The sequence below is a fragment of the Agelaius phoeniceus genome, chromosome 2 (genome assembly GCF_051311805.1).
Source record: "Agelaius phoeniceus isolate bAgePho1 chromosome 2, bAgePho1.hap1, whole genome shotgun sequence".
In the NCBI taxonomy this organism is placed as follows: Eukaryota; Metazoa; Chordata; class Aves; order Passeriformes; family Icteridae; genus Agelaius; species Agelaius phoeniceus.
In genome coordinates this window covers 82,680,159-82,702,032 of record NC_135266.1, presented here as the reverse complement: position 1 = coordinate 82,702,032, position 21,874 = coordinate 82,680,159, and the positions used below count along the sequence as shown (strand labels likewise).

General features: G+C 38.8%; 1 protein-coding gene and 1 long non-coding RNA gene across 2 annotated transcripts in view; one reads left to right on the top strand and one right to left on the bottom strand.

The window, feature by feature from the left end:
* The window catches only part of LOC143693376 (uncharacterized), a 26,586-nt gene extending 9,004 nt beyond the window's left edge, over positions 1-17,582 (top strand). The window contains exon 4 of the long non-coding RNA XR_013180986.1: positions 16,110-17,582. This is a non-coding gene — a long non-coding RNA (uncharacterized LOC143693376). The remainder of the gene's footprint in view (positions 1-16,109) is intronic.
* RAB38 (RAB38, member RAS oncogene family) overlaps positions 17,515-21,874 on the bottom strand; it is a 38,301-nt gene continuing 33,941 nt past the window's right edge. The window contains exon 4 of the mRNA XM_077174010.1: positions 17,515-21,874. Within this exon, the coding sequence (XP_077030125.1) occupies positions 21,722-21,874 (153 nt within the window). The 3' untranslated portion in view covers positions 17,515-21,721.

Genomic DNA, 21,874 nt, shown 5'->3' with positions numbered 1-21,874 from the left:
CTCTTCCTTTTCCTTCCTACCCTAAACCAAAATTCAGTGCTCTGTTCAACCGCTAACTAAGGCCTCTTGATTTCTTGGTGTATCCTTTGCTTGTATCTTCACCTCTCTCTTTCAAAACCCTTTGGGATCTTAATACCATACATTTTCTACAACCTAAAGAGTGGCTGTAGTAACTAGTGCTGAATAGATACATAGGGACCTTGTTTAGGTGAGGAAGAAATAGTACCATAAACACAGTGAAATGTAGGTTTATGAGATTATTTGGCATTTCATGGTAGCAAGTGATACTATGACCTTGTCATCATCAGAAACTTAGCTAGGTTCATTAGGTGTTACTTCACATCTGCTTTGGAATTGCCCTCAATGGCCATTGCATTCTGAAATCAAAATGGTGCAATCCTAAAATAGATGTTCTTGTCATGAAACAGCTTTGTGCATTTCTGAATTAATTACTTTTATTTCAAAGCAGAAAGCCTACAGGGGTTACATAGAGGGAGCCAAGTTGGTTGCATTCCACCATGTATCATTAATATCCTCATTGCATTTTTCCACTCACTTTCCCTCTTGAACTGAATTTCATCTGTTTTGCAGGGTTGCTAGGGAAGTTTGGGAAATCTGGTGGAGTATTGGCACAGTCTTGCTGCCAAGGACAGGCAGTTATTTCTTCAATTTGTGGCTTGTCAGATGGACTAAACTTATCTAGAACAGGACAATTCAGAGGAAACACCATGTTGGAGGATCTGATGTAGATATAGTGTAATCCTAAAAAAAGAAAATTAGTTTAAAAGTGCAGAACTCTTTATGCATAAATTGCTCCAGAAACAGAAAGAGTTCTTTGCATCATTTTATGGCTTCATATTGAATTATGTCTTCCTTGGTTGGTGTTTACTAGGGCATGACAGGATATTTAATAGACCTATACAGAAGCCGGAAAGAAACCCTTCATCAGGAACTGTATTTATAAGGAACAGAATGAATGGATTCAAACTGAAATAAGGGAAATTTAAGTTAGGTATAAGGAAGAAAATGTTTACTGTGAAGGTGGTGAGGCATTGGAACAGGTTCCCCAGAGAAGCTGTGGATGTTGCAGCCCTGGAAGTGTTCAAGGCCAGATTGGATGGGGCCCCAGTAATCTGGTCTAGTGAAAGTTATCCCTGCCCATGGCAGGGGGCTGGAACAAGATGCTCTTTAAGGTACCTTCCAACCTAAACCCTTCTATGATTCTATGACCATGCAGACTGAAAGCTGAAAGGTTTTGACAAAAAATCCTATTATAAAATAACAAAAAGAGCAGAGACAACATCCTAATGAAACTAAATTGTCATCATCACTACAGTTCTGAGGCACCTGCTGTTTAAGCCCTCCAGTTTTGTCATTAATCACACAAGAAAGACATCAGCTGACATCACCTCACTGGCTTTTCAATAGCAGCTCAAGGGCTCTGACTCTCCAAACTCAGACAGCTGGAGACTTGTAAAGGAAATAGCTTCAAAACATATCTACTTTTGCTCAAATATTAATTGCACCAAAAGCAATTGTTGACAGGAATTTTCAACCTGATACAGTGTTGATGAATTTTGTTGCTGGCAAAATTTTTATTCAACAGATAATGCCTTGCTCTCCTACACAACCATGCGTTTTGTTACAGTGAATTGGACCTTTCTAGATTTATTCTTCTCCTAAACTATCAATGCAATATGTGTAACACCAGCACATGTTGTTATCTAAGTCAGTCCACTGTACCAGTTAGATCCCTTCCCATTATGTCTAATTGCATGTATTAAAAAGGCAAATCTGCCATTTTCTTTGTGCCTTTGAAAATATTTTATTGCCCTCTGAACACAGATATGCCATTTATGGAGTTGCACACATTAAAGTTTCCAGTAGCAAATTAACTTGTTCTACATTTCCCCATTTAGCTTTTTAAATATTTGCTTGGATGTTTGTTGCTGCAGTGAACAGGATTTAAAATTATATAAAAGCAATAATGAAGCAATAAAGTGCTCCCCTGTGTAGAGTTCATATTGCATTTAATTGGCACAATGGAGCAGTTTACAGCAAGTATTCTTAGGTGAGTGATAGTTTACTGTTACTGTGCTGCAGATGTTTCTAGGTAACCTTTAAAAGGAATGGAAAATATAGAAATTTCAGATTGCTGCTTGAGTTTTATGAGCATATTTTATAGAAATCTATAGAGATGAGAATGACAAAAAAATAAGTGACATTATTACACAAGAATAGACCACCATTAATATGTCTCATAGGGGTTCAATAACCCCACAGTCATGGTGCAACTTAGTGTGAAATCCAAGTTTGCCTTTTCCAGGCATAGAGATCTACAGAAAATCAGCAGAGGCAAAAGCTTACAGGAAAAATCTTATGGCCAAGCTCGAAAGAAGGAATACCAAAGATAATTTATTAAGAAAATGTTATATATATTACCCCAAAGTATAAAACGGCTATCAATATTTAGGTATGTACACATACATAGTGCATACACATTCTAAATACTTTCTAAATGTTGTGCCTTTGCTGGCAATACCTGACAGATGCTTAATATCAGCTCTGGAATCAAATGAATGAAGATTTTGCAACACTCTATTTTTTCTTTCTGTTGTAGTGTGCTCTGAACTGTTAGTAATGCCAATTTAACCTGTCTGAAGTCCCAAGGAGTCACTAAGCCTGAAGGGATTAGCAGTGGCTAATCTGCAAGTGGAATTGTCTGAGTGTTATACAAGAGCTGTAAAACTCTTCAGGTTTCATAGGTCTTATCTCCTCATGCATTTTTTTCCTATGGTGTTACATTTCCTTGCTAGCCCTCTTTGCCCTGTCATTAGTGAACCTCTTTACCAACACAGAATTCAGGAAAGCACACTGGCCCAAGGTGCAGGAAGTTGAACTTAAACCCAAAGGACTTCACTACAAAAGACTGTAGTCTTGGAGAACAAGTATGCTATATGTTCTCCTAGAAAAAAAAACATAAAAACCAACAACAAAACCCAAAGCCAAATAAATGAGATCCCAAACAAAGAAACAAGGGAGAGAAAACAAAGAAAACCACCCCAAACTCACATGTATACACACACATCAAGTAGAAGGCATAGGAGATATCACCCATTAAAATTCCATGCATATGCAGTAAATTAAGCACAAATACAGGCTGAGCAGAGGACAGGTCAAGATTAGTCCTGGGTACAAGGACTTGGGAGTGTTGGTGTACCAAAAGAATAACATGATGCAGCAATGTGCTCTTGCAGCCCATAGAGCCAATTGTGTCCTGGGCTGCATCAAAAGAAGGGAGACCAGCAGGTCAAAGGAGTTGATTCTTCCCCTCTCCTCTGCTCTAGGGAGACCCTACTTGGAGTGTTGCATCCAGCTCTAGGTCCCACAGCATCAAAGGAATGTGAGAATTTTTTTGGAATTTATTATCTGCAGGTTATAACAAGTTTAATATATGAGAAAAATAATTACTTTACTGTGATGAATTTGCAGAAGAAAATTACCATCTTAGTTACAGACATCCTCCACTTGAGGGAATTTTCCTGTAGAAATGAAGTCCACAAATTTGGGTTTGGATGCATTCCCATTTGTACTTGAGAATACTGGCAATAAAAGTACATTTAACTTTAACCAATTTAACAGTTATCATCTTATGTGATGCTGCCTAAACTGAAGGCATTTTTCATTGCATTTAACAGTGACAGCCATCCCTAATTGTTTTCACTGAATGTTTGAATCAAGATGAGATATATATTTTCTGCATGACTAGAGAGACTATTGTTTTTAAAATCCTATCTCCCTGCAATGACATCTTTGTTTTTGGTCATAGTTTGCTTCTGGAAAGTTGAGTTAAATTTGCTGCCTTAACTGGTCACAAAGGTGTGCCAGCATCTCTGCAGAATAATTCAGGAGATGACACCCTGAACATATCCTAAATGGTCTTAAGGGAGGCAGTGAAAATGGCACCAGACCCTTCTCCAAGGTGCACAACCAAAGACAAGCAGCAAGAAATACAGCTTCCAGATTTCCAGCAAGGAAAATTTTTAAGTTAGGTAGTGGAATTGTTATCCTTAAAGATTTTCCAAATTCAACCAGTAAATACTCTGAGGATCCTCCTCTAAGTCTGAAATCAGACCTCCTTTGAGGAGACATGTGGACTAAAAGGGATACAAAGCTCACTTCCCACCTAAATTATTCCAAGTAGGGATCCAAACCTTGACAAAGTGAAGTCACTTTCTTTGAACAGCGCTTGACCAATTACTTTCCTGTTATGATTTCCTTCAGAATTCCATAGAAATGCACAGTCTGAGATCTCTGTTCATACTTTGAGCAATGTCAGACAACTTTCATAGAGATTATTAGCAAACAACTCTGTTCTACTCATTTTTTGAAAGTTATCATTAAAAGAAGTAAATTTAATAATAATATTCTGTTCCTTTTCTGCAATATTATCCAAGATGGAAGACTGTAAAAGGTTTTACACATACATATATATATATCTGTACACAGGTTGCAATTACAAATTTCAATATACAGCTTGATTAGAAAAGGGATTTAATATGCTTAGGTAGTAGGAATTACATTTTCCCTCAACACTGAGGTTCAGGACTGAACCTTGTTCCTGCATTATTTTGATTCTGCAGGACCATGCACAATCCAGCTAGATCAATTCAGTGCTCAGAGAAACATTATGGCTTCACAATTCTCCTTTTGTTTACAAAGTTGAAGGATGCTATATTTCAATCTCTTGAACACTTGCAGTACCTACCTCTAGAATGAACAGTGCAGAGTTGTTACACACTGCTGGCTCACTTGATTAGTGCAGCAATTAATGCTGTATGTTCTCTGGCACCTGTTTTTGTTTTATATTTTGTCAGAGATGAACACATCCTCCCCCGATGAAGGTTTCCTTCTCCCAAGGTCTATAGTGCTTTCACAAATTTTTTCCCCTAAGATCTCCAACATTTAAATCATTTCACATACATTTGTTTCCGCAGGAAAAAAATTAGACATTTTTAGATAGAAATTGGTCTAGTTCTCCCTGCTCCTTCATAAGTAGGCACATCCTATATTTAGTATGTTGAGTGAATTATACTCCATGTATTCTAGTTAGCACTGTCTGGCCAAGGACCATGACTTAGAGGTAGGATCCTTGCGCTGGATTGACATTAATTAGATGTGACAGCCACCCAACACTCAGGCTCAGAGCAGATCCTGAGAGTGTCAGGAGCTCAGCACATTTCAGCAGGAGCTTCTATCCTTGACAGCAGAGTGTTGTGATTACAAGTCTAACCTGCTTGAAAAGGGAGCTTGCAATATTCATTGCTTAAAATTGATGGGAGAAGTACCATCTCATTAAGAGTGGGATTCTTTCAGTGTTCCTTGCATTTTTAATGTGATAAGTAAGGCTCTTCCCCACAGTGCAGCAAGCACATAGTAGGGTAATGCAGTAGTGATAAATGTCTGTCTCTGAGAGTCTGTCAGATCCAGCTATGCAGCATGGGCAATGCAGACGATGTTAAAAATGCCCCTGCAGGACCACAGATAGAAATGCCTCAGCAGGAACTGCAAGTGCAGAATCCCTTCAAGACCCAGTAGGCCTGGCTCAATGAAGCATTGGGGCATGTGATGGCTGGGGATGTCTCTAGATTAAGTGCCTGCTCTGGGTCTTCATAAAATCACTGAGTTTTAAAGTGTGGTTTTCAAAGTAAACACATTTGAAGGCACTGAAAACTGGGTTTGGGGGGAATGGGAGGAGGAAATGAATGTCCAAGAGTATAAATCCAAGAATCCTGATTTAGAAAAGCACTCAAATTCAAACACAAGCCCAAAACACTTTTCTGCACAGGATGTGTGGGATGAATCCATGCATTACAAAGTATGGCATAATGCTTAGTAGAGTGTGACATTACTAAGAGAACATGACTACTTAGCACTTGAAACAAGTGTTTTAATCTTTTAATTCCAGCATTACTAATGGTCTAAAGCTTTTTAGGTTGATATGGTTTCTTGCACTCTAGTCTCTTTTGTTTTCCTGCCTAAGATAAGGAAAGCAAAAAAGTGCTACAGGGAAAACAGCAGCACACCTTCTTCTGTTAACATTGGTCAAAACATCTAAACTTGTGTTAATGACCCTGGTGGTAAGAATAAATATACACAAAAAAACATCACCAGGTGCACAGCACACAGGATGGAAGTCTGCTGGTGCAGAACTACTGAGCATTTGTTTTTCCATGAAGTAATGTATGATTAGGCAAAAAGACTAGACACATCTCTTCCTGTGGGACAGGCAGTGGAAGATTTGTTTTTTCTGTGTTAAAATGAAGTTGGATATAAGGCACTAGGGATGAGGCCCCTTGGCAAGCCTTGGTTGTCTCTTCTGGTACTGATGACTGTATCATAAAGCTTATCTGCAGATCTAGATCTATCTGCTATCCTTCTTCTCAGGAAATTTGTTTCTTTCTTGAAGGTTTATCGTGCCCAAAAATTCAAAAGTAATATGCTCCCAGGAAGATTCTTGGGGCAGTGACAGACCCCAGATCGATCTCAAGGCAATTGTACTGTTTCCATCCCTTCCTCTTGCAGCTCAGAGGCAATGCAGTACAGGAGAGAAGTATATTCAGTGCATTGTAAAAAGAAAAATATTGCACTTGTTAAAAATTGTGGTGAATGTAACTGAGTTCAACACTGCTGTGCATCCTAGAAAAATGTCTCTTGGATGCAAAAATATGTCTTCTCAGGAGGGAAATTTGAGAGAGATTTCTCTGAAACTTCACCCTAAACAGCCTTGCTACTCTGTCATATAAAGAGATTTCTCTTTCTGGTTGCTCTTTGTTGACCTGAGAAGGTGTGGACTTCCTGTTCCTGGAAGCGTTCTAAGACAGGTTGGGTTTGGCTCTGAATAACCTGGTCTAGTGGGAGGTTTCCTGCTCATGGTAGGGTGTTTGGACATAGATGATCTTTAACGTTCCTTCCAACCCAAATTTTTCTATGATTCTATGATTCTGGGACCTGGTGGAACCCAGACATTGCGAGCTGTGTGGGTGGATCGAGCCCCATGGGCAGACAATGAGGCAGCAGCATCTGTTATGGTTTAACCAGGGCAGAAAAGAAAACCTTAACAAGTTATCAATGTGATGAATGTCATGAGAATATCTTTCAAAAAATCCCACAGTGTTTCTTGCTTCTGAGGCACAGTGGGAGTTAAAGTCAGCATTTTAAGGTAGTGGGGCAGATCACTTACAGTGTCAGCAATTCTTTCTTTTGTATGCTCTGTATAGAGATGTTTTTCCATCAGCATGACTTATTGAGAAAACCACTGTATTTTACAGCAGTAAGTTAAATTGTTCACTTGCCCAGGTGCACAAATACATCCTGAAACACATTTCATAATCTTCTGATTCACTACACACAACACATATGCATACAAGATATTTCATTATCAGAAAATACCCTGATCTAAAATTTTAATACAATTTTTATGATTCTAGTAGGTGGGATAATAAAACTAAATAATTTCAAAGAACTATCCACAGAAATTGCAAGAAAAATTCCACTACAAAATCTCAAAAAATATTTTAACATACTGAATTATTCCTGTTATTTCAAATGCTCCTGTAGGAGTAGCTCCATTATGAGACTTGTAATACAGAGTGAAAAATATTAAAGCCACTTATAATTGAAATAAAATCTTGCAATAAAGTAGATGTGTAAACTTGCTGCTATCACTCTTTTGTGGCCTCATATTTGAATGCAGTAAGTAAATATACCACAAATCTGTTGAGACAAGACCTGTAACTTTTGATTAACACCTGCTAGGGCTACCTTCATTGTGTAAAGATAAATAATAATAGAGATTTTATCCCACCTAAGCAGGCTGTTGGTTCACATACTGAGTAATACTCTTGTGTTTGGGCAACAGCAACCTTTGGGTCTTTGAAGGATTAGCAGATCTGTGAGCTTTGAAACTCTATTGCAATTGAATTCTTAAAATTGCCCTAAAGAAATCAGTACTTTTGCCATTTCTTTCTAATTCACTTAACATCTGACTGGTAGAGTGAGATGTGTAGTTTTCACTAGTTACAACCCAATTCTTTCTAAATCTCTTCTTAATGAGTCTATATCTAGGACTTCCTGTCAGGCAGAACTCTGAGCACTGGAGAAGCTACAAAGAAGGGATGGACTTAAATATTCCAAGTCAGTTTCTTCACACAGGAAAAAGAAAGAACAGTGAAGCTTTTCAAGCTTGCAAGCTGCTGTTATGCACTTACAATTCAAATCATTTGACAGTTTCTGTGTTAATTCCACTTGCCTGTACTAAAATGATTGTTCTTTGGCATGAAATGTTCATATATAATTTGATTATAATCTGGTGAAAAAAGGCTAAATTGCGAGAAATTAAGAGACTGATTTCTAAAGAAAAGAAATGGATTTTGGTGGCTAAGGATTTAGCAGGACTGGTGGTTCAGAGGAGCTTAACATGTGGGTATAATTTGCTAAAGGATTTCCCAGAGAGCTAATGTGGTAAAAGAAGTCAGATGTGTTACATGATTAATACAGCTGCTTTGTCATCAAAATTCAAGAGGTCATCAATTATATCAGTGTAATGGGGTCAACCACAAACTGTCAAAACTATTCAGATCACAAACAGGACAACCACTGAGACAAAGATGGGGAAAAATACAATGCACCGAAGACAAAACTTATGTCAATTTGTTGGCTGATAGAATGTGTTATTATAGAATAACTAGCTGAAACCTCATAAATGGGTTATGAAAAGATTAACATAATTATTTAGAAATGGCAGTACATCTTCTACCAAATGACCTGGAGGGGACCATTTGTTGCAACATGAATATTGGCTGAAATTGGGTAAGATCTCAGTTGGACAGGAAAACATAATCTTCATTATCTGCTACTGTCTTTGATGAAAGATAAAATAGACAAAGGTAAGATAGAGCCAAGAAAAAAAGAACAATTGACTCCTAATAAAAAACAACCACCATAAACTGATGTCTCACTTTGTCTTGTAAAAGGTAATCAAAGAAGATGCAAGGAAGACAAATCATTTCAAATAGCAAAGGAAACTAAGAATATATAGAAAAAAAAAAAAGAGAAATCCAAACTCATTTGCCTCAGAAAAGCTATAGTGCCTGGTGAAAACCAAGATATTTTCAAAATATAAAATATACATATAAAATAAAAATTTCCTCACAGGAGTTACTGTTAACTTAGGATTATTAGAAGAAATACATGTTATCTAATTTTCCATATTTATGGTATATTCTTTGCCTTTTTTCTATTAAACTTTTCTAAGTTGCAGTTTTATTTGTTATAGGCAGACTTACTAGAACACTTGATAATGCATCTCACCCAAAATTTTGATATAGGTCAGCCAGGTATTTGTGCTGGTCATGAGTGTGTCTGCCACATCCAGTGTCAAATCATATCCAAAGATGGCTCCTGGCTTCCTAAGACAGATACCTAAGCAATGTATCCTTCTCTTGGATGTCTTTCTTGTTCTCCACAGTCCAAAGACAGAAAAGGAAACAAGCTCAGAGTAGATGTTGGCATCTTTGGAAGAGTTGGGAGTGGCAGACATGAAGTGTTATGAACTGACTGCAAACCCCATTCCCTATCCCCCTGCACTACTTGAGGGGAGAAAGCAAAAAAAATTAAAGTGAAGTTGAGCTTGAGAAGAAGAGAGAAGGTGGGCAGAAAGTGTTTCAAGATTTGTTCTTACTTTTCACTATCCTACTTTAATATTAACTGGCAATACATTTAACTAACTTCCCCAAGTCAAATCTGTTTTGCTTGTGACAGTAACTTCTGGGTGATGCTCCTGTCCTTATCTTGACCACTGAGCTTTTCTATCACATTTTCTCCCCCACCCCATGCAGTTGAGAAGGAGAGTGACAGAGTGGCTTGGTGAGCACATGGCAGTCAGCCAGTCAACCCACCACAACATATTATGCATAGGAGCACTTTACATTATGCTAATAATTACAATATAAATACTCAGATTGTCAAATTGCTCCAAAGGGTTAGTGGAGAACAATTTTCCTAACACACAGTAGCTCATTATCTCTCAAGGCCAAAAAGTTGTAGCCCAATTACCCTGGATCCCTATTGACTGAAGGCTTGTTTACCCCCAACAGCAAAAGATTTCAGCTGTCTTCAATTCACTTACTGCATAACATAAAAAGGTCCATCAGGACTCAGACTAAGGGTCCAGTGCCCTATTCTCACTATCAAAAAAGCAACAGAAGGAGAGCAAGAAAAGTGCAAGTCCTTGATATTGCCTCAGCTACTAACTATTCTTATCTCAAGAACATTTAAAGCTGCTTGTGGTTCTTCAGCAGATTCTACTCCCTCTAGTTTTTCTGGTCTCTGAATGCACATGAAGTCTTCTCTGGTTCTTATACAGCCTTGCTGCCCTGAGATTCTTGCTTTGTTAGAGCTTATTTTTGTTGTTGTTGCTACAAGAAAATGAGAAGATTTCTTATTAATGACTGAAATCTTAGACAGCCTAATGACTCAATCAATGGCAATGATTTCTGTGGCTGCCAGACCAGCTCAGGTTTTAGTGAAGATTTCTTTGAGGCCAGTCATTCACTGGTGCCTGTATATCACTGCAAAAAATGGGCACAAGGAAGGGTGTGAAAAAGCAATTCAGCTGTTGGTTTGAAGTGTGGCCTCTGGGAAATGGATATTTAAATGCCTTACTGTGTAACTCTTACAGAATTGGTTCATGTGCTGAATGATCAGTACACTTCAGCAGCTCAGCTACTGAAGCTTTCCCCTTGGTATTTCTATCTTCCTTACCTAGGAAGGAAAGATACACTTGAGACTTAATCTAAGAGGGTGGTTTTCATTGATCTTCACCCTATAGCTTTTGTATAACAGTCACCAAGAGATAGGAAAGAATTACTCTTTCTGTAGCCTGCTAAGATTGGTACTTCCCAAGAGACTACAATGAGCTGTCCTTTCTTACATTTTATGAAGATACTTTAATCAGCAAGCTATGATGTAAAACACTACCTTCCACTGAGCCATCTGCTTTCCATTTCCTGGATCTGTCCTAGTTTTCTGACTTTAGGGTCTGTCTGAAGGGACCCTCTGTGAGAAGACACCACATGCTGCCCCCCATGTCACACACATACACACAGTTCCAGCTGGCTCCAAGTTGGACACACCACTGGCCAAAACTGGACCCTTCAATGATGTTGGTGATGCCTCTGTAATAAGATATTTGAGGAAAGGGATAAAATGCTGCACAGCAGCTGGGAGAGAGTAGTGAGAATATGTGAGAGGGGCAGCTCTGCAAACACCAAGGTGAGTGCAGAAGGAGGGGCAGGAGGTGCTTCAGGAACCAGAGCTGAGATTCCCCTGCAGTCCCTGGTGCAGACCATGGTGAGTCAGCTGTGCCCCTGCAGCCCATGGAGGTGCAGGGTGGAGCCCCTGGAGGATCCCAGAACTATGAAAGAAGCTGCAGCCTATGGAAAGTTAGGGCTAGAGCAGGTTTTCTGGCAGGAGCTTTCTCTTAGGAGATTTAGCATCCCTACAACCACAGTTGCATACAAATTGACTACACTTGTACTAAGCAAGCTATATAGATAATACCACAAGTGCATACTACGTGTATGCAGAGTATTATTACTATAAATTTTATATATATGTATGTATAATACTGTGTGTTGTAATAAAGCCAATATTTTCAAAAATGACCGTTGAATTTGGACAGTCCCTGAAAGCCACTAATTAACACAAGTTAGTGGCAACGCTTTTGCTGGGCCTCCAGTTTCTGGAATCATGTGGGTCTGTGGGAATTTTTTTTGCCTTTTTCAGAAAAAAGATATTCCAGATTTTGTTTGATGAGAAAAGCTAGAATAAAAAAATTGCATGAAACCTTCAGTGTTCAGAAATCAGAAAAGAAGGGTGTGTTTATTTTTTAAGAATCTCACGACTCTGAAACCAACAGGCTTGTATTTGGGGAGATTTTTTCCTCATGACCTTTGAATACTTGAAAAGCATTGTTGTTGATTTTTTTATTTTCAGTGTCTCCCTTGTATAACAGTAACACACCCACCAACAGCCCAGGGGGCCCTGCAGGTCTCTCACAGTTCCAGAATTCAGTCTATTTTTACCTCAGTACTAAGAAGCAGATACGCCGTGTGTATCTATCCTGTGGACAATGAGCATATACATATCTGAGGCATGGTTTTTGAGTCTGATTTTTGGTGCCATCTGCACAAATGCATGGCACAATGATTTCCCCTCTTATAAATGTCATCTGCCTGGGATAATGTAAAACTGCTGATGCAAATTTGCTCAAAGAGACATAAGAAGAGCTACAATCCCTTCTTGTTTCCCTTGTGAATTTGAAATGTTGTATTTCTTTCCCATGTAATTTTAAAAAAATTCATCATGTCATTTCCTATATTCCATGTTTTTTCTTTAATCACCTCAACGCATGGCTCCACCATGTTCTGATAGTCCCATCCATTTGACATATGTACTTGTTCTTATTTCCAATTATTTACTTAATAAGAGTATCCTTTTATAAATCTCCATTGCAAGATTATCCCTTATACCCTTATTAATACTCAAGAGATATTTTGAAATTAATTTCTCTCTGTTAACATTTTTAATTTTTTATTGTTCCCCTTAGTTTCTTTATTAGATGGTAGATTACATCACAAATACTTTTATTGCTTTCAGAGCAGAAGGCCAATGTCCATCCAGATGCACTTATGGTTTTTGTATCTCTTAAATCAATCACTTCTTACAGAAGTGCAAATTGAAGCTATTTCATTTCTATTCAAAGTTTACTTGTGATGCATAAACACACAGAGGCAATATATAAAAATGAAAAGAGACAGCACTTATAAAACCATAGAGGATATTTTATAGATTTTAGAGACCTTGTACCTCTCAATCTTAAGCTTGATTCTTAGCTGTATTTCCACAGCAATCCCCAGATCACTGGGCCATGGGATTCTTGACCTGAGGCATAAGGCTCATAAAAGCTGTGATGAAGCTTTCACCTTTCATCAAGCAGTTCAGGATTTATTAGGAAACAGGAAACCTTTGGCCATGTGCATTTGTAACATGGTGGTTATTGCAGCAGGCCAGGAATGGGAAACATAAGACCCTGTGCTTTTTCTCTTTTTTATAAAGCCACACGGATGTCTTGGTTCAGCCCCAGCCAGCAACCAAACACCACAGAGCCACTTGCTCACCGCCCCTACAGCAGGAGGGGTGGGGAGAAGACAGCAGTAAGTGGAAAAGTGAGAAAAGGAACCGTGTGGGGGAGGAAAACTGAGCATTACTTGGGTACTAAACTGCTCAGTCTTGTCAGCACAGGGGCATCCATGAGCATGCCAGGAGGCAGAGTGAGGCAGCTGGAGCACTGCTGCTGCCAGGAGCTGAGGCACTGCAGAGCTGGACACCTCAGGGCTGGCAGCTGCCTCTGCGTTTTGAAGATCACAAGGGTGGATATTAAGCTTTGTCATCCACTAAGCGATTACATCCCATTTTAGATCTGACTTTCCTTAGAGAGTTCAATCAGTAGTGAATAAGTCTGCATTTTGAGTTGTGTGGGGCTGTGCTACCAAAGCTCAGGTGAGGCTTCACAGGAGCTGTGAACTGCTGCTTTTTGTGGCAGGTTGGGCCCATTCCCATGTGCTGGCTTTACCAGGAGATAGGAGTTATGTCCTCTTCAACTGCATACTTGGGCTAAGGCTGTGTGGCCGCAGCCCTTGTCTCCTCCTGCCAGGAACCCAAAGCACTGCCTATTTCCCTTGAACAAACAGAGATTGTGAGCTCTAGCAGAGAGGATTTGCCACAACATTGCAAGCCCCCAGCTGCCCCAAGACATGGTGTTTCCAGGTATACTGCTTTCCATTCCCACACCGACTGCAGATTAGGGTGTGAAGATGGAGGGTGACCCAGGCAAACAATGCATGTGAGCTTATTGAGATGGAAACCCTAAAATGATTGCCATTTATATGTATACATACAGCCAGATTAATAAACACTGAAGGAAGAGGCATATAAAATGGGTAGATGGAGAAGTAGATCTAGTGAACATGATAAATATTCATCTTGTTTTATTATGCTGGTCATAGAGTTTGCAATATTTCCAATCACTATCTATATCTTTTTGAGTGTTTTGATTATAAGCCTCTTTTGGACAGAGCATTTCACTTTTTTCCATTAGTCTAATGTCTGCACTTGGATAGAGATGGAGACAGGAGGAGGAAGCATAATTCTTGGCCTTGGAGACCTTAGAACATCAAAGGCATCTACTGTAATGTCAGATTCTTAATGTTAATAACTATGAGACCTATGAAAGGGCAGACTCTTACCCCTACTTCTGCCAATTTGCTCTATTTGTGTAGCTTTCATTAATCTCTGGCAACCCCACTCATCACTTTCCCTGAAGGCTTTCTGCTGGGTGGATTTGTTACTGTCTGAACTACCTGAAATAAAGACCTTTTATAATCCATTTGGGGTAACCGTTTCTAGAGACTGGCTCCCTTTCCTCTCAGCTCGGCTCCTTTCTCAATTTCATCAGCAAGGCTGCTGGCAGAATTCCTCTTCTTTCTGTTCCACCATGACTATATGTTGAGGGTGTCTCAATTTTGTCACCTTTCCCAGGCAGTGAATCTTTTCTGATAGACTGAAGTTGGAAAGGCAAGCTGAAACATGATAGATCACTTTTGGGTAGTTACCCAGAACCACTGGTGCAAAATAAAAATTTTGATCAGACTCTAACATTAATTCTTAGTTTGTGCACATGAAATAATGTGACACAACAATTTCTCCATGTGTGAGCATATACCCAGCAAACAGTCTGACATTACTGTTAAGCAAAGGTTAAAAACCCCACAATGCTGCAGTTTTTTCTTTTATTGCCCCTTATTGCCTCTGTCTTCCTAACTCATTTGTGCCTCTAGATCAACAATAACAACAGTAATTTGTAATGAGAGAGAAAATAACAGAGTGAAATAAAAATTAAAAAAAACAAGTGGTGGAAATGAAAACAATTTCTCACCACCAACAAAGCAATGCCAAGAAAGTCATCAAGTGACCCCCCACACACCACCACTAACCTCCTCTCTAGCTCATTGCTGAGTGAGATGTCACATGGTATGGAATAGAGAATCACAAGATTATAGAAACATAGAATGCTTTGGGTTGGAAGGGACCTTCAAGACCATCTTGTTCTAATCCCCCTACCATATGTGGGGACATCTTCAAAAGGACTAGGTTGCACAGAGCCCCATCCAACCTGGTCTTGGACACTTTTAGGAATGGGGCGTTTACAGTTTCTCTGAGCACCCTTTGCCAGTGCCTCACCATCCTCACAGTAAAGAGTTTGTTCCTAATAGCTAATCTAACCTACTCTTTTTCAGTTTGAAGTCATTCCCCCTTGCATTGTCATTACACTTCCTCGTAAAAATCCCTCTCCAGCTTTCTTGTAACTCCCCTTTAGGTGCTGACAGACCACAAAAAGGTCACATTAGAGCCCTCTCTTCTCCAGAATAAGCAAAACCAATTCTCTTGATCTCTGTGATCTGGATGAACCTCTGTTCTGGTTTGGCTGGGATTGAATTAATTTTCTTCACAGTAGCTAGTATGAGGCTATGTGTCCTTTGTCTGAACATACCTGACATTTGAATAAATTAAAAAACTTAGAAACCTGACAGAAACTAAAAAGTAACAGCCTCAGTCTTAATGAGTTTGATAAAAGTTCCTCACCAAGTGTCAAGTCAAGGAGACAAGGTGGCACAAAAGGCCAAAGAGAGAAAAATCCTGAAATAAACTAGACATTTTTGGCAAGGCAGACAGTAAAGAAGCAAAATTCAAGTCACACAAGGCACAAGGTAAAAACAGCAATTTGTGTCCTAGAAAATTCGTATAACTCTATGTAATAGAAACTTCATGCTGTGTCAGATTTTCATAAAACTTCTTGCTGAGGAAGTTGTCAAGCATCAATGCTTCTTTAATTGGTCCTGGATTGGTCCCAGATGTTTCTGTTCACCCTCACCCTGGTTGCTTGCTATTCCTTGCTTCCCCATTCATTATGTTTACCTCCTTTGCAGGATTTTGGATGTGGCTGAGGCATCACTGTTAAAGGAGCATCTTGCAGTGGCCCTTTCCTCGCATGGTTTGTGAAGACTAAACACATGGATTCATGGAAACAGAAGATACATGGATAGATCTGCATGGTACAGCAAATTAACCTTTAGGTGCCACTAGTTAGGCACCACTGACTTAAAACTTTAACAAAGATGCCATTTTTGGAATCAAAACTTTCAAAACTATGTAAACTCTGTAGATGCCAGGTGGAACTATTACCAGTTGCTGTGGAATTGAGCTGCTATAGCTTCACAGCTTATTTTCTGGAAGAAACCGGGCAAATACCAAACTAGAACTTTCTGTTGTTGACCTACAGAGAAGTCTACTGGGAAATTTTCATTTTCTCAGCTTCCACTCCGTGGAGTGGTGTGCTGTGGTTTTTCTCAGTTTAATATCTTGTCTTTGTAAACGATTATTGCTGAATTTGAAACATAGGACACAGAGGTTCCAATCTTAATTCGGCATCTGATGCACTGCAACTGTAAAGGGGATCATTTTCAGAAAATTAACATTCCCAAATTGTGCAGTCAAATATATTTCCTTGTTGAGAGATGCAGTCAGTGTAGCTGCAACTGTGCCACCAAGTACTGGGGATTTGTTGAGGGTCTTGTAGCACCCTCAGCCATGGGGTGTGAGAGTGTCAGGTTGCACCATTAAAAAAGTAAATTAATCCAGAATGCAAATATTTTTGCTTTTGTAGCAGAAAAGCTGAAAACTGTAAAATAAATACTAGACTGACACTGCATGCAATCTTCTCTCTTTTTCTTTTTTTTTTCAATTAATAAGACAATCTAATATTTCTAGGGAATCATGAAAAGTAAAGTATGAAACACTGCTGGAGGTACCATCTTGTCCTGACAACTGAAGAAAAATGAACTTATTATATCCTAGACATGCAGGTGCCCATTTTACATATTTAGGCCATTTTTTACCCAGTAGGACTTTCAAGAACTGAGCCTGTGGTTACTAATGAGCCTCCAAACTGATGATGCATCTATTTGTGAGCCAAAAATTCTGCCTGTAAAATCAAACTTTGAACTGAGGTTCTTTGAAGAGCTGGAACCATAAAAATTGCATCTGGAATTGGATATAAAATAGGGAGAAAAGGTGGAAGGTTTCTGTCTGAGATATGTAACCCTTTAACCAAAGTCAAACATTAACCTGGATGGTTTAAAAGAGAAGTTGTACAGAAAGTAAGCAGTTTAAATTAAATTATTAAAATGGACTTTTATATATGTCATAAATTGTCTACATATGAGGAAAGCTGAATTACCTTATGGCTATTGTATGTGCCTACTTTGGCTAATGAATTAATTTTACAAATTACTCATATTCCATGTCTTGTCAGAAATACCATCTTTTATTACAATAGAACCTGTGGTCACATGCATAAATATTGGTGCAGTGAAAGATATTTTGACTGACTATTTCCTGGAAATTGACACTAAATTAATTTCTCACATCTGTTTACCAGTTTCACTTTATCCAGCTAGAAAAGGTGTTTCAAGAAGTAAAACAATACTGCTGTTTAAAGGTGCACATTCTCCTTCCCTCTCTCTCTCCTTCTCCATTTTATAGAGTCAGGTAGGTTAAAGCAGAAAAAAATCTGAAGATAAAATATTGATGTACAACAATTCAAGCTGAATGCATAAAGTACTGTTGGAACAGCTATTCCTGAATAGAAAAATTATTGAAAACACATTCTCTAATATAAAAAGTGTGTAAGAATAACAAAGCCTGATTTGCAGATTCCCAAATGTCTGTCTATTGAAAGCTGAACCTGGTCAAATAAATGATGATCTTTCTGGAATAACTGAATAATTATCTCACTCCATGTATTTTCCTATCAGCAATATGTCTATGCTGCCCTAAGTATTTAGGGTCATGAGGGGTTTTTTTTGTATGGAGCATCAATACAGAAAATGAAAGACATTCTGTCATTTCTGGTGTTGTAAATGATGTCCGGGGGTGAAAATGTTCAACCACTGTTTTCTTTGAGTATTTTGGGGTAATCTCTCATGTCCAGCACCTCCCTTGCTCCCTATCAACATGTGGTTTGAGGTGCTGGGACATCCACAGGGCTGTATTTTGAGAATTAGAATGAAAATGAATCTTAATTCTGCTTTGCAGTACCTTTGCCCATTTGCAAGGCAATAGAGACTCATGGTTCATTACTTATTGCAAACAGAAAGGGAAAATTTTTAATTTTGAAATGGACATGTGATTAAGATGCCTGGTCCCTGGTGACCAGAAAAGAGGACATAGCACAGAGTGCATAAAAAAACCTAAGGAAATCCAAGCTTTTAGGGACTGACACTTTACATTTCCTGAAAGGGTATTGGCACAAAGTGAGCTCATTAATTCTAAATTAAAGCTTTTATTCTGGTCTGCCTACAACAATAACCTCCTCTAAAAAGGCTCTGTTTGCTAGATATTCAGGTTGCATTCACACATTCATTGTGTTACAGAAAAAGACTTGACAGATTTTTATCACTTTAGTACAAATAAAAATGAACATATGTAATTATGTAACCTCCTAAGGAGGCCTGGTTCTTTGTGATACTCTTCTAATTCTCATGGTGTAAATATGTATGACTTTAGAACTTACATCTTGTATAGTCCTTAGTCTAGCAATTGACCACACTCTGTCCTCCATCTTCCAGAGGTGGAAAATCTGCCCAAGAAGGGACTGCAGTGGAACCTGACACCACAGAAACATTATGGAACAGATAATGAGCCCATACTTTAAAGCTGGTTTATACCATAGAGTGAGGAACAAAAATACCTCTAAGTGTTTATTTAAGTGTTTTATTTATGCAGGGTTGTTTTAATTACTGTTATACCAGATCTTTAGCCGTAGTTCTCAAAGTCTTGAGGAATCTCCCATTATATTTAGTGTGTATTGCTAGAAGCCACCAAATAAAGGTGATATGAAGATAAGCAAAACACATTAGGAACTGCTAAGTTTGTTGCGAGTTGGGCATAAAAGTATATTTGGACGAAATGGCAATTTCCTCTGCTTCACCTGAGATCCACAGATTCATAAGTGAAGTACGGGGCTCAACTCATGAAAAATTAGCCCTTTAGAAGCTATCTGAGATATCTAGTTCCTTGTATTAACCATAGTGTTGAATCAGGATATGAATTGTTATCCTTAATAAGGCGTCCATATGACTCGACTTAAATGATGCTTTAAATTTGAAATACCTGATGTGGCTCTAGTTCTGAATTGCAGCTTTGTTGCTGAGATTATTAAACTAGTGCCATGACATCTGTGCAGCCACAGCTTCCGTTTGCAGACCATCTGCAGCCAATCTGATCAGCCCATGCAGTCACACGTTGCTTTATAACCTTGACCAGCCTAACTGAGGTGGAATAATTGAAGTTAATTTTTGTAGCACAGGCACGCCTTTGATAGATTTAGAACACTAAGGCTTTACAGCACCATGTATTTATGCTAGAGGGCACTCATATTTTGTTCTGAGCAGTATCAGAGCTTGGCATTTGTGTATCCCCAAAGCACAGTGCCAACAGTATCTTTCAGGGAGTGCTGTGAGGTAGGCGTGTACATAGATCCCTGGTTTACAGTTGAGGAAACTGAGGCAGGAAGCTTAAGGTATTTGACACAGATCACAGCAGGAGTTAAAGAATGTTTAACACAGGCATTAAAGGATACACAGCATCCAAGACAACTTGAAAATTACTCTCAAAAAAGCTAGCTCATTATATTTATATATATGTATCCATACATCTATGTCTGTGCAGATTAATTCTGGATGTGAATTTTTATTTTTAAAACTAGAGACTTTGTTTTCTTAATCCAAAATTCTGTGAGAAAAATGGAAGGCTTTAGGAAGAGCACATAAAGAGCTATGTCTCTGTCCCTGGCTCTCCAGAGAGAGAAAAATAGCTCTTATCTGCAGTGCCTATATAGTAACAGAGAATTTAGTGAGAGGCACAAAGTCATAGCATCATTTAGGTTGGAAAAGAACTTTGAGTCCAAACATACATTGCCAAGCAGGATGAATTTTACAGGCACATGAAACTCATAGGTCCCACAGTATAAGGTCAGCTTGAGGATTTTTTTTTCATTTTTCCTATGCACCAGGTATTCACTAGACTGAGAATTTCACTCCTTCATTTCCAACTAAGTGTTCAGTGAAGTACTGAAGTGGCATCTGCAAACATAAGGCAGATTTTGTCTCCTCCCTTCTATGCTGTTACACCTCTCTAAAAAGAGGAACTCATGTCTGAAGACAGCTCCTGCAACTGACAGTTCACAGCTTAGGAAGGAAAAGTCTGAGTAAGAACAGAATTTGCAAGTGATTTGCAGGATAGAGACAAAGTTTATCTTGAAGGAGCTTGCAGCCAGATGTCGAGACTTCTTGTCTAGACACACTTCTCTGAATGACTCCACCAACCTGCACCTTTTGTGAGATGCTGAAAATCAACAATTTTATTTCCACAGTATGGCTCAATAAATTCTTCACATCTTCCAGAAGTGTCTCTTAAGACTGTTTCATTTTGCTTGCTTCCTGTGATGATTCATATACATTTTAGAAGAATGTTTTCAGAAAGCAAATACCCTTCTGCTCAACACAGATGGATTCCTGAAAAGTTCTGCTGGTATCTTGGAGTGTGGATAGTGAATTTTCCCATGAGAATAAACGTAATGAAGGGATGCATGTTAGGACTTATACAATATACACAGTTTAAACACGCGGGGATATCTGTGGCATGAGGGATGAGAGGGAGGGGAAAAAATCAGTGTGAGCTTTCCAGAGGACATGCTGGCTTTATAGAATAGATAACCCTTTCTGAAAAGCCTGATCTGCTTCACCCAGGAGACTGTATCCCCGATTGCCTGTTTTGTCACCCTTCAGCCTTGACTTGTTCCATTTTGCTTCATCTAAGATAAGGCTATCAACTGTGAGAATGCAACTCCTCAGAAAGAGGGAGCAAATTCTTCATCAGTCTCGGAAGGTCAGATCTTCTGGAGAACTGAATGATGGGAAATGTTCCTGCATGTTCAGTCCTGTCACTACATCCAGGAGACTGAACTTGCAATGGGAATATTTAACTGTGAGCATTCTTGGTGTCTGTTTCCGAACAGCTCAATTTTCATTTTCATCATCATCTTCTTCATATCAAACAAGATCATTCAAGTTTGAGGGGTGACAAAGAGTGCAATGATGAAATTTGCCTGGTCAAGGTATTGAGGAAACATCCTGGAAATCAATGGACAAGTAGGGTGCTGCTGCAGTCTCATCACAAATACGAATTTTCAGAAACCACATGGCAAAGAAATGGGTTTTGATATCACTGGTGCCACCCAAATAGGAAAACACAGCCATCACCATGAGTCTTACTTGACCAATAGCCATAGAGAATTTTGAATAGTTGCTAGGAATGAACACCTCATAATAAATTTTAGCTGAAAAAAAAAGAAAAATTTAAATATATTTTTGAGAAAATTACAATCTGCTTAGGGACAATGTAGGCAGGCTGGTTTTGTTGAATAAAGTATAAATTGTGAATCATAGCTGTGCAGCTCTTGTAATAGTCTGGAAGTCTCTTAGGATTTAAAGCAAGCTGAACAACTGACAATCTTGGAGGAATTCAAGTGTGGTTTTATAATATCTGGTTCAACCGATTGAACTGGATCACTCTCACTAGCAATTATGTGTTTCACCAAGCATCTGGAAGCTTCATTGATGTTTATATTTTC